A 13,804-nucleotide genomic window follows, 5' to 3' on the forward strand; every position below is an offset into this window, starting at 1 on the left:
CTTTATCATTCTGAAATATATTAAATAAGATTTTTCATAAGGATAAGTGTTAATTTGTTCTTACCCATTATAGACAAATTAATAGATGCTAATATATTTGTGGCTATTCTCTACAGTTGTGAAAAAAAGCTATTTCTATCAAAAAGATATACTTTTTCTCTCTGTAAGAATCTGAATTATCATCTTCTGAAACTTTTGGAAAAAGCATACTTTGAACTGGAAAACTTGATAAATTAACTTCTTTCTAATCAATCTGATGGGACTATATAATTAGATTTTAAAAATATATATTCAATATGTAATACTCAATTCAAGAAAGAAGTCAACATAGATTTGAATAAGCTAATTCTAATAAGCTAGCAATCATGAACATATTTAAGACTGCACTTAGCAAAGAAGCTAAATTAAAGAGGTTGAATTCATCATCTTCATTATTACTTGAAATGTCAGTCCAGTTTTAGAGAGACTAAACCCTAAAATATGTTAAAACAAAGCTTCATGAATCAAAGAACATACAACTATGTTCAGTTGTTCAGTCTTATGAGAACATAAGACTGATGAATCAACAGATAAGTTACTAATATAAATAATTTTCTTCATTATTTGATTACAACAGATACATAATGTTTACTACAAAGTACTTTTAGGCTGAAAAGAAAGCAAGAGTGATGAGACATTACTTACCTAAGTGTTAAATTTGTATTTGCTTCAGAATTCAGCAAGAAATTAGTACTTATACACAAAGAATTTTGCAGCAAGTCCTGAGAGCAAGTGACTAAATTTTTATCCCACCTACAGTAATGATACAATCTCATTTATTGATGGGGGAGTGGTAACGAGAAATCAGGGGGTGCAGTGTCAGATGAGCAGAGTTTCTAAACTCAGTTACTCTTTACCATCTAATTAGTTCTACTGAGTCATGCTGACACTGCTGGCACACTCAAAGTTAGCAGCTGTTTAAACAGCTTGCCAAAATCGGATCCTGAACCTGTTGAAGCCTGCATTTAAGCAGGATTCAATGCAAAGGTAATAGTTTCTGTACTAACACATATCTACCTTGTTTTGTTTGGATATTTTTTCTATTTGCATATTTTCCCACTTAAAAATTCATATGGCAAGTTTGTAAGAACTGTTTCTGATCATGTCTCCTAGGTACACATAATATAAATCTTCATGATGCAAATTAAAAATGCAACAACCAAGCTCTGATTATTCTCCAGACCTGGTCAAAGAAACCTGCACCAGCATGGAACCTCTAGACAAGGAAGCTGATCTCCATAAGGAAAATGCTGCTTGGTCTGAAAGCAGCAGCCCAGATGATGTCTTCAGTTCCTCTGAAATGCAGACAGTACCAGCCTGTATGGACACCACCTTGCCTCCCGGAGACTACATTCTCAGAGGAGGTTACACAGAGCCTTCAGTTCTGAGGCTGCCTATGGAGGAGTGCATTGGGATCCACCACGCGCCTTTCCAGTTCAACCGTCATGCTCGGGCCAGAATTTCCACTTCTCCAACTTTAAGGCGCCTAAGGATGGCCACTGCCTCACAAGCACTATCATTTCAGGACTGTTCTGAGACAGCTCAGCTGGGAAATCAAAAGGAATACACTGGCTCTCTCCACCACATTTGTAAGAGTCCACCTCGGTGCATCACAGTTTCTTCATTGTCATTGCCTTCTTGTGCCCATGCAAAGTTATTGTCATCCAAAGCCAAGTCTGAGAGAAATATAGCAGTTCCAGAGTCTGACATACCCAGATCAAAGCTTCCAAGCAAAGAGGATCCTCTCAGCAATGACAGTCCCAATAAGCCACCCAGAAACTCTTGGAGAGCCAACTCTGCTACGCTTCCTACAAGACTCCCCAGCCCGAGCCCTACACTTTGGGCAGGTGTCCAGGTAAGAGGAATAGAAGGATACAACCTCTATTTTAGTCTTTCATATTCAGTGTTGGTCCATCATGAGCCAGTGCACAAATAAAACCCCAGTTCTTAACCTGAACTGCATGTTGGGCCATGACCCTTTAATACAGCAGACCAGTTTCTACACTTAACAGGAAGGGAGATTTTTCTTTCCAGATTAGCAAGAGACAGTAGTTCCAGACTTGCCTCTTGGTGACAGGTTAGCTTAGTCCACTCCTGTACAGGGCCACTCTTTCCCATCTCTGTCCATTCACCCTGGTGGGCCAGTACAACTGTTGGTGGGGATATGGAAGAATAAGACTAAGTAATTGATCCTGTTTAGGACTGGGTTTTAGAGGACTATTTTCTTTCAACCCACTCTTTATTTAACCCTTCAGCAGGATTATTCCTAAGACAGGGAAGTTCTCTATTCTGTTTTACTGAATGGCATTACTAACCCTAATAAAACCAAGAATTAAGTTGGTTGAGTCAAATTTAAGGTCTGCTACTACCAAAGGAAGAGGTACCATTCCCTTTATTTCAACTTACCCAGCTCAGCCACTCACTGGCACCCCTCCCCGTTTTTATGTCCTTCACCATAAACAAAAAAGCAGTTGTGCAATCTCTTCTGAAAAAAGGAAACCCTGGTCCATTGAGTAACAGAATCAGTAAAGAGAAAAAAAGCAAGGGAGGAACCAACCCAGCATCTTTCAAGGGCAGGAAACTACAATTCAGCTCTCCACAAGGACAAAAGGAGAGGCTTTTTGTACAAGCCAGGTTTGCTACTAGATCTGCTCTCAAAGATCTTCCACTGTGTGCAGAGGCAATTAATGTCACACACACTCGACTCTGCCCTTATGCAAACAGCCTACACACAAATATTTTGCTGAGGGTAGATGGTGGCAAATAGGTGTAGAGTTCTTCCCTAGCTGGTTAGCTTTGCACTACAAACCCCAAAAGCCATTTCTCTCCTCCCCCCAACCCCTTCAAATATAGAAAACATTCTGGATATCAAATGAGGTCTCCTTGCTCCACAACTGTGAAATTAATTAGCCTATGCCCAAGCCTATTACACTGTTGTTAGTATATTTCCCTTTACAAACAAGCTCTTTTTTCACAAAAAATCAGGTTTCTTGCTTGCTTTCTGACAAACTGACTAAGAATATTCACTTTCTTTCAGGAGAGTGGACTGCCCATGCAAAGGTATGCACATATTTCTTTTATCTGATTCTAAGCTTGACTCTCCTACATTTTTAACAAATTTGCTTCACTCTAAGACAGAACTGAACATTGAATAATGTATATGTAACTCAACCCTAATTTGTGCATTTGCTATGTGAAGCACTTGTCACCAGCTCACTAAACTTTTTAATGAGATTTTCTTTCAAAGGTGGCCCTCTCCCTAGCACATTTAGCTACATTGCACAACAACAATATTTCATCCGGATCATCGGGAGCTTTGCACTAGGAACTAACTGCCAAAAGGTCCAGTTGTTTGGCTTAGCAGTGTCAAACTCCAGCTTGAAGAATGTGAAATATCCCCTAATCTTGAGTGACATTCTTCAAAAGCTTGTGGAAGGGAAAAGGGAGCAAAGGAACTAGTAGAACAGCTCAATGTTCTTCTTATACATAAGCAAAGATCTAGGACTGCTAATGGACAGGGGGATTATAAATCCTACCAACTAAGAATACATGGATTTTATAAATTAGTGCAGACTAAGATAAGAGTGCTGCATACCATATACCTGTGCAGTGAATTGTGTCAAGGTCTTTGAAACAATTTTCAGAAAGTAAAATTGCTATTAAAATTATTTTGATTAAGATCTGTTTCATTAAGATATTCAAATGTTTACAGAAGGGATGGAAAGTTTTCTTTTCTCCCCACAAAACAAGGAAGCAGGAGATAGTACCTCCATTAATAACAAACTCTCTCTCATTGATGGAGTATTGCTCACTTTACTGCATGGTTCCCTCAAGGATGTTTGGGACTGGATGGTTTGGAACAGACTGATACAGTCTAGGATTCCTTACACAATGCAGTTACATGTTCACTGAAGAGGCCACCCGGATATTCTGAACTGCTGCAATTTCCAACCCACCCTTTAGCATTTTGAATTTACAATGGAGATGGAGAGAGAAGGGGAGGGAAAGATCTTTTCATCTGGATGCAAAAACAAGTGATCTATACCTTTCGTGGGAAAGGTCTGGTCTGATGCAACTCAAAACAAGAATACATAAACATCTCACTGTCAGCATGAAGATTTGTGTGATATGTAACAAACTTCAGGGGAGAAACTGAAGAGACTGAACACAGATGGTTTGAGAGAACACTGAACATTTAGTGTACACACTTTCTCTTGGTCCTGCTTGCCTATAGTGGCTTCAGGAGGGAAGTAACTATATGCCAGCTAGGGTATTGGTTTTGGACTTCTAGCCAGACACGTTTTAAAATCAAGAAACCACAACCCAAGGAAACAATCCAAGATTTTTTCCATAGGCACCAGCCAGAAAGCTTGTCAAAAGGTGGTTGGAATTGTGTTATGCATTCTATCTAGATAAATATTAGAATGTGCAAAATATATTTTAAAATGCACCAATTTCTGCTTTAAACAGTTTTTGTCAAATCTATTTTGGTCCAAGGTCTAGGTTAAGCCTGTATTCAGCTCCTCCTTTAAGATCATTAGCCTAACTCCTTAACAGCTAATCCCTTCTGATCACAGCCAGCAAAAACTGTTCACATGTCAGATTATTCTCTCCATCTAGAAGCACATTAGGACAGTTGGTGACTCTTCTCCAGGACTGACTTACATACTATCCTGGGTAAAATCATACCTCTGTCCTTCAGTTTTAATGAACATCTCCCTTCTCCCCAAGCTGTAGTTTCAAAAAACATCTTTAATGCACTCATACTCATTTTAAAGCCTTCATAATGCACTTATTTAAAGCCTTCTCCCACACAGTCCTCAGTCAAGAATGCCAGCACATCCCTGTCAGCATAGTAACTTGCTGAATTGATGCTGTTTATAAAGAAACATCCAAAATAAATAAACAAAAAAGGCAAGAGAGGCAGCACAGATAGAGGTATATGTGGTGGAGAGAAGGTGAGATGCCAAACCAATACTGCCATGGAAGAAAACATTGATAAAACAAAACCTCAAGTTTACTCTGATCTCCTTTTCTCCTTGCACCATTCAGCATTATCAGACACTGGGTGGAAAACTGCACTGCACTATTTCCTATAGCAAATCAGCTAATGAAGAACCTTCACAGTAACTGCCAAGACAGTTCATATTCAATGCCTTGAAGGAGCTGGGCTCATCTATCTTGAAGTACTCCCATTCCCCTTTTAGTGATTCACCCAGCTGTAAAGTGTCACAGTGCCACAGAATCACAGTGGGTAAGGCTGGGAAGGACCACAGTGGCTTGGCTGTTACAATCTCTCTGCTCAAGTAGGGTCATCCTGGAGCACATTTCACAAGATGAGGAACATCAATTACACTAAACCTAGCTCCTTATGGAATCATAGAAATAATTTACTTTTGACTATAGGTCATTTTCCATGCTAACTTTTTGAATCAAGGAGTACAGACACCCCCCTGAGCAGCTTGGGAAACAGTGTCACTGCCTGGCAGTTATCTCAGTACTGTGAGCACCCTATAATATTTACCTTAGAAACAGCCTCTGTTACTTTTATTCACATCTAGTGGGTATTCCTTTAAGTAATATATCTGCTATTTAACTAAGGTAATCTATAAAGATATCTGCTCCCTGGGATAGCTAGTTAGGCTAAGATCAGGGATGCATGAAGATACTTTCTATGCCTTAGAAATAAATACATACACAGGATATTTATTTTGCCAGACCATTACCTTCTTCAACGTCTTTAATAATTTTCCATAACTTTGCCATGTAAATCTATGACATTAGCATGTTTCAAAAAACAAGTGGATTTGAAGAACAAATTATTACAGATTATGTCTCCTCAGATGCCAGTTTGTCCCTAAAGCACAAGAATTTCTTTCATTCCATCACTGCAATCCTCTGCCCCCAGTAAGTGAAACAAAAAATAAAGAAAAAGGCAAAGCTACAGATTCTGAAGGCATGAGAAGATGCTAAGATATTGCAGACTTAAAACCTAGTAAATTTTACTACATAGTACTTCAGTAATTTAATTTCTCCAGAAAAAAAAAAAAAAACAAAAAACAACAGAAGCATCTGATGTATCTAATACATCTACAGGCATCAGCCCAGGAAAACACAGATACCTATGCTTCCATCTCTGAAGCATGAGTATATAATTTAGACTTGTAAGCCATTAACCAGCCCATGCTTATCAGACTGCAAAGGTATACTGTATACGGGCACCCAGGTGATCTTGCCATGCCCCCACATTTCACAGACTTGTGAAGGGCTTGTTTAGCAATATGTATGCCTGAAGTTCAAGGCCTTTTTGGTCTGGTAAGCAATGTCATTTAACTCAGTTACAGTGACTCTGTGCTTCCATTATTAGTCTTCATAAGCCACTAGCCTGCAGCTTCAAATATATTGCGAAAATACTAGTAGGCTGGTTGCTTTAAAAACCAATAATATACTGGCAAAATTTTACTGTGAAGCCAACCTGAAATAAATCTCCTGAATTTCCTAGTACAGTAAAAACACCTTTGAGGATTATCTTTATACTGTAATGGTGCACCAGACCTGTAATATAGCCAGCTGCCCAAAAGATTGTACAATGGTTTCAGTGGCATCTTAATACAATCATTACCAACACTGAAAATTTGCACTGGGTATCACTCAGTGCACATCTTAGGAAGGTACTCCTGAGAGGAATACTCCTCTCCCATGCAGAAAGCCAAGAAATAGACCCTCAATCCATTAAAGCTCTCAAACCACATACTGAGGGTTCAATGTCATAAGAAACCACATACTGAGGGTTCAATGTCATAAGAAACCACATACTGAGGGTTCAATGTCATAAGAAACCACAGAGTTTCATTGTAAGCCCTAAAACCAAATAAATAAATCCTATGTTCTCCATTCAGTAGGACTAGCAGAAAACCTTGCAAAGAGTGCCTGCACTGCACAGTGTAACCTCTTCAAGATGTAGTTTTAAAGCCCTGATATGTCCATGGCTCAAGTGTTAAAAGTCCCAGGCCTGGCCCTCTTGATAGCCTACAGATCTCTCTTGTTAGGAGCAGTCTTCATCTTGACCATTCAATTGTTTAGCTAAGGCAACTGCAAGCAGCATATCTGTTAGGTCATAAAAAAGGCACAGTCTCTGTGTCTTACTGTATATATCAAATCCCAGTTCTCTACCTCAGAGCTCATCTGTCAGTTGATAAGCTGTCAAGTAACTATTTATGCACTTAGAGGAGAAAATACACCTGCCAGGTTTCACACCAAATGTGGCAAATGGCTAGATATTCACAGTAAGATAACTGCCTAGACAAAGAAAGAGCTCCATACGAATCGTGCTTAACTGACCAAAAATATCATACACAATAAGTGGTGACTAAAAACCAGAATTTTTATAAATGTATATGTACTTTGTGCCTCCTCCCTCAGCTACTGAATTACGGACCCTTTGAGTACTAATGTAGTATTCATGTACTGAAGGCAACACTACACCAGCTGCAGAAGCAGTCCCTCTGCAGCATATACTAACACAATTCTTTAGGTATCAGTGTGAGTTATTGGCAAAATACAAAAAGGTTTTTAACACGCACCAACAGTTTCTGTATGTGAATTCAAGCAGCCTCTGGCACAAACATGCTGCTAGATACAGAATGCCAGTGTCACTTTTCTTCATGGATCTAAATCCTGGACAATGTTCTCCATTAGGAGCAACAATAGTTGGAAAGTGACATTTTTCAATCAGTAAGGCCACCAAGTCATATTACATTCAAAATGTTTTAAATAGCAAAAAAATTACCAAAAATACTTAGAAAGCCAATAGTACAAACTAGCAAAAAGGTTAAACAATTTTTTTAAAACCCAACATTTTAACTGTTTCACTAGTGTGTTGTCTTTTCTTGAAATCACCTGAGCTACAGGAAGGCTAAAAATAACATGACACATGTCAGCTAAAAACAATACTTAATTGCTCCATTAATAACCACTGCCAAAATATAGATTCTTAAATCCCCACTCACTTTTTGTCTAACCTCAGAAGAAACCAGGAATTTTCAGCATTTAAATGCTCTAATTACTTATTATGCAAGGTAAGCCATGACCATAACAATCTTGATCTCAAAAACAATGTGGAGTTTGAAAGACAACTGCGTATTTGCTGTCAATCACTGAAATTCTCTGCTTGTTGTTCTTTTAACACAGTATGTCATAGCTCCTGTGATTTGGTTTTTTAGCTGATTCCATCCTGTATCAGCAAGTTCCCCCTGCAGCCTCAAGAAGACAGAGATGACGTGTGTTGTTGTTGGTCTCGCAGATCAGCCGAGCGCAGGCGAAGCTCCCTGGTAGTGAGTCTGCCTGGACTCGAGGTGTTCCCTGGAGACCTCCTGGTGTCAGACAGTGCCATGGACTACCTGCCCTACTCATCCTTCCTGCTCAGTGCAGGTCAGACACAGGGTGGGGTTTGCTCCTCGGAGCCCAGCAAAAGCTGGGACTGGAACACATGTGCATATGGGTTGGGAGGGAGGATGCATACAATGAGAACATGAGGTGGTGCAGCCTTTGTGGGGGATTTGTTTACACCACACCAAACTGACTTCATTGCCAATTTAAAGATTCCTATTTTCTTTTTCCTGTTTTCCCCTGCATTTTACTGTTGAATGCAAAATGCAAGTAGATGAGAGGGTAGGACACAAATCACATTGCTCCTCCACAGGCTAGAAACAACCAGAGCCCATGCCGGGATCTCCATCTGGAAGCAGCTGAGGTACCTCCACAGCTTCGAGCAGAGAGAAAAGCTGCCCATGCTGCCCTTTGCAGTAGTGCTCTGATCACAAGAGTAGCAAACCCAACTCATGGCTAGAGGTTTCTCACAAGACATTCCAAAACTGAAATACAGACCTGCAAGCAATTTCCACAAATATCTATTGTAGAATATAGTATGCTGTGATTAACAGAGATCCTGGTGGCCAGAGATCAAAAGCTTCTCAAAAAACAAGTCAGCCAAAGTGAAAATCAGTATTTTCATGACAACAAATAAGCCAGCCGTTCCCAGAATGGCTAAGACCTTCAAAATACAGAAACACTGTGTGATTCTGACACACCTGAAGATGGGTGCCACATAAAGAAAAGCTTTTCAGATTTCTTGCTGGACACAGTCACTCCTCACAAGTCACCAGTGCATTCCTAAATCCAGATCCCCAGCTTTCCCTGTTCCTCACCAAGGACCACAAACTACAGTCTGCCTCACTGTGCCAGCCCCATGACAGATCCAAGGCTTAGAGCTCATAGGATTGTTTATTCACTGGAGATTTAAAAACCTGAATAATTCAAATTTATCATAATGAGAAGGCATAGACTAATTCTTGCTTTAAAACAGCATCTTCAAAAATCAGCTTGAGGTATGATGGTTTTCCCAGGTAAAGAATCACACAGTGATCATAACAATCACCTGCAACAAGTAGGAGTGTTCAGCATCATCCAAGATCCCACCACAGACAGTCTTAACTCTTCCTGGGAGGAACCCAACAAGCTTAATAGGTTGTAAGTCTGGTGCACAAAGTGCATAAAGTCAAGTATTAAGTATAAGCCAAGTAGAGTATTGTCAGAACTCATCCCCATATGGGCCACCAGTTGTTGGTGTCAGTGCTTGACACCAATTGACAGTGGATGGGAACTGAGTGTCACTGTTAGTTTATTACCTTACTGGAGGACTTCGATACCTTCTCTCTGTGAGTTCTCATGGGCGGCTCCACATAGCACTTGCTCCTTTTCTCTTCCCTACACAAAGCTGGTTGACTTCTTCCTGTCCCTAACACGACTGCCTGACCCTTTCTGTCCCCAGCAGCACATAGTGACCCTTACAATCCCTAACACAACCACTGACCCTCACTCCTCGCAGCAGCAGAGCCAACTGACTCCAACTCTCCTCTCACCCAGATGACCCACTCTTCATACCACCCATCCTTATTGGACACAGCTGTGCCCTATTAAAGGCAAGGCTGTTCCTACTCTGGTAATCAGTACAGCTGCAACTCCTAAGGGGTAAGACTGCCTTCAGCACTATCTCTGTTTTCTCACAATCCATACTCACACAGTGTATAGTCTATCGAGCTGCATCTATAAATAATAGTTTTCTTTTTTCCTATTTGTTTCCTTACTGATGACACTTGTTTTGCCCATTAGAGTCCAAAAAGTCAAGGTGGCCATTTGCCAAACGAGGAATTGTGAGTATTTTTACAATTTTATTTTTCCTTGCACTGACCTTGCCTTTTCCCACACTAACCTGGATAAAAGTAGCTCCTTTACTTTCTTGCCCTTGGAGAAAGGCAGCCAGCAGATGAGCTGAACTCAGAGGTGTCTCAAGTCTCCCTGGGACCACTTGCACATTCATCTGCAATGAAGACTGGGTGGCTCCAGTGCAGCCATTGCATGTGATGCATATGAAAACAGTCGGTGCCACTGCTCCCAATCCCTGTGGGTGGTGGGAGGAGAGGTGTCCTTGGCACCAGGAGGGCGGAGTGGGATGGGCAGTGAGAGTAGGGGCTCTCATTCAGGGATGGCAGCAGGACCCGTGCATTTCCTAGGGTAAGGTAGCACAAGGTGGACAAATCAGTTGCATCGTTGCTTTTGCCATCATGTATCCTGTATTTTCTGTGTGCCTTAGGGCTTTGGAGAATGTGATGAATTGCCACCCACATGGAAGGGATCTAAGCTTTACCTATACAAGCAGCATTCCAGGACGTTTTCTTAGGCCTTTCCTGTCCTCAGGGTGCCCTCACACTCAACAGTGAAAGCACAGTGAATTTCTTTGTCTAACACAATTTGTAATCTTTTCCATTTATGAAACTTTCACTTACTAAGGTATCTGAATTTCCTTTCCGTATACTTTTCAGTATTCAAAAATTATTTACAAGTTTCTTGATAACATTTTCTTCCCAAAGCATGTAATTAAGAAAAGTCCCTTCCCAGTATTTTTTGCATTTTATAAAAGAATAGTTTGTGCATGCAGAAACAATGCAAGTATTTAGGTTTATATGTACAAGAACTCCCTCTTCATTTGATAGTAGTTTCATAGCATTTGAAGGAGCATGACCAAAACCTGAGGATTTTTAAATTTCAGCAAAATACTTTGAATCTGCAATAAAAAGCATTTGATAATTAGACAAAAGTGATTTCTAAGACTATTAAATGCCAAAAAATTTAATTCATGAACATTCATTTGCTGGTACACTGGTTCATATATATGTGCATATATATTAACTGCATTATTTTTCTGCCCTATTTCAATCTATCTTTCAAAATTAGGAGCTGAACTTAAACCCTAAGTTTCAAATATTATAATCAAACACATATTTCAAAATTGGCCTGAGTTCAGTGCCTAAAGTTCAGATAATAGAAATCCATGAAGTGGGAATATACTGTTCCAGAGAACAGATAAAACTTAGGCAAACACCTTATAAGTCTGTGCCCACAGTACTAAATTAGAGTTCATAAAGAATGTTTAAATCTTTCACAAGGCCTGAATAAACAAAGCCAAACAAAAGTAATTGTTTTTATTTCATGGTCCCTCACATAATGCCCTGCTGCTCTTTTAGCTTTCTGAAAGCTCATTTTATAGACAGTACTCTGCAGAGGGAGCTTTTTCCCATATGTAGCTCAAAAAATTAAAAATAAAAAAACACATAAATGTGTATATCTATGACAGGATAGCAACTATGAATATGTTGTCCCCTATCTCTGACAGTGCTAAGGGAAGCAAACATTTCATTTGTTCTGTCTTCCAAGGGTAGTCCATTGCCTGTTACCAATGGTTTGCTCTGTCAAAGACTTGTGTATTATGTAAATAATAGTCTTACACATCCAAACCTGAGGCACTTCCACAGCCCACCCACAGCTACAAAGAAACCTGCCATCACTGCCTTGTCTCTGTGTAGAAGAGCCTGGAAATATAGAGAAATCACTCATTTAAGGGCAAACTCCTTAAGGATTAGGGCAAGAGGGGTAAACGTCTTAACAGTCTTTAAAACACTGTATGAATCAGGGGTGGTTTCTTGTCATTCAACAGGGTAAAGACAAACAGAAGCAAGCCTCTGATCTGGAAAGTTGTCTTTCTACTGTTAAGATCACAGACCGCTGCACAGATGAATTTTTCTGCTTTAAGGTATCAAAATACTCAGTATACTGTATCAAGGATACTTCAGGATGGAAGGGGGAATTTTATGTTCTTTATAAGCTAACATTTTTCAGTTCATTAATCTGGATATGAGCCTTTCTGTTAAATGAATGCATAAGTATATGATATATTTTTTGTCAAAATGACAAATGGAGGGGCAAGTGGGAAACTGAGGGTCAGAGTAGATTAGCAAGGACCCTCAAAATCACCTGGACTTTGCCAGGGTTCCAGATTACCCTAGAAGGTATCACCTTCAGAAAAAGGCCTCTAGGCAACATCTACAGTGTACTACAGATACTAGAAAAGCAGAGGAAAGAAACTATAGCATCAGAGAGATGTCAAATGGGACACAGCCACCCCCACTGCTGTGTTCAGAGCAGTCACACGCAGGCATTGCTAACAACAAGGTTTGGCTCTAGAAAAGCCACCAAAGCCTGTCTCCCAGACAAAGGCTTCTGACCCCTAGCCACCTAACACCATCCCCTCTCTGAAGCAAACCTTTTGCTTCTCACAGCAGGCTGTTATCTGCAGCTCCCCACACACAATTGCTGAGGGCTCCTGTCAGTGTCTAATTTATATATGGACTTGTGACTTTGGAGCAGGTCCATAATGTGATAGTGGCCACCTTAGGACTAAACAAAACAACTTCCAAGTGACTATAACCTAGTCCTTTGTACCTTGATTTTATCATCATCTAGAAAATAAGAAGATATCATCCACACAAGAGCAAATTCCATAGCATTTGCAAGCTGCCCACTAATTTTTAATACAACATACCTAAACATAGACTATCACATTGTGTTGCTTTCAAATTCAGTGTGTTTATATTGTGTTTTAGATAAGAATGGTGGGGTTTAAAATATTTTAAAGGCACTTTTAAGCTTTCAGAAGAAAAATAGCTAATACTGGTAGATAAAATTTACACAGTAAATAGGACAGATTCTTTTCATATAGTCTGAAGCAGCTGATGCAACATTTTTTTCTCTCTTCTTCAATCAATAGAGTAAATCTTGGTATGAATTTATAAATGAGCAACAGACTGAGCAGAGAGATGTCAACAGCCAGTTAGAAATGAAAAAAGAAGCAGCAGTGTGGGAACTTTTCACAAGTGAATGCACTTACTTTCTGGATCATTTGCTGGTTCTCAAGATGGTAATGTCAGATTTCACTTCACAAAAATAATGAAATATTATTTGTTCTGCTGTGATGGACACAAAGCCTCCTGAAACCTCTCATTAGAGATCTGTGGAGGAATTACTTAAGCATCTGGTTTTTCTTCTCACCTTGCCTGCTCATCCTGTTTCTATAGCTCCCTTTTATGTCTTTATGATTGTATATTTCTAAACATCACTTTTGAGTGATGCAATCTAGTGCTTTGTAACTACCACCTGACTGCAGAGCCTTCCAGGATATTCAACTGATATTCCATTAGTTCTCTCACAAGCACTGTACTGAAACCATGCTGCAACCAGTTATTTCTGTACAATTGCTAATATTGCTAGTGTGCAACATTATATTTGTCATTTAACTTGATATAGAGCTGTGGTTAGATTATCCTGACAGGAGCATGAAAACCTCAGAATTCAGCAGACCTGTAGTTTTAAT

General features: G+C 39.7%; 1 protein-coding gene and 1 long non-coding RNA gene across 7 annotated transcripts in view; one reads left to right on the forward strand and one right to left on the reverse strand.

The window, feature by feature from the left end:
* Nucleotides 1-13,804, reverse strand: part of LOC144246327 (uncharacterized) — a 153,977-nt gene that overhangs the window by 138,982 nt on the left and 1,191 nt on the right. For 2 of the 6 annotated variants that reach the window (XR_013340026.1, XR_013340025.1), the window contains exon 1: nucleotides 685-971. The exons of the other annotated variants lie outside the window; for them this stretch is intronic. This is a non-coding gene — a long non-coding RNA (uncharacterized LOC144246327). Of the gene's footprint in view, nucleotides 1-684; nucleotides 972-13,804 lie in introns of those variants that run through there. 6 annotated transcript variants of the gene reach the window in all.
* Nucleotides 1,190-13,804, forward strand: part of PLEKHG7 (pleckstrin homology and RhoGEF domain containing G7) — a 29,965-nt gene continuing 17,350 nt past the window's right edge. The window contains exons 1-6 of the mRNA XM_077783556.1: nucleotides 1,190-1,894; nucleotides 3,077-3,099; nucleotides 8,342-8,469; nucleotides 10,210-10,250; nucleotides 12,092-12,187; nucleotides 13,202-13,351. Coding sequence (XP_077639682.1) covers nucleotides 1,190-1,894; nucleotides 3,077-3,099; nucleotides 8,342-8,469; nucleotides 10,210-10,250; nucleotides 12,092-12,187; nucleotides 13,202-13,351 — 1,143 coding nt within the window. The remainder of the gene's footprint in view (nucleotides 1,895-3,076; nucleotides 3,100-8,341; nucleotides 8,470-10,209; nucleotides 10,251-12,091; nucleotides 12,188-13,201; nucleotides 13,352-13,804) is intronic.

Source organism: Lonchura striata, chromosome 5 (genome assembly GCF_046129695.1).
Source record: "Lonchura striata isolate bLonStr1 chromosome 5, bLonStr1.mat, whole genome shotgun sequence".
Taxonomy (NCBI): Eukaryota; Metazoa; Chordata; class Aves; order Passeriformes; family Estrildidae; genus Lonchura; species Lonchura striata.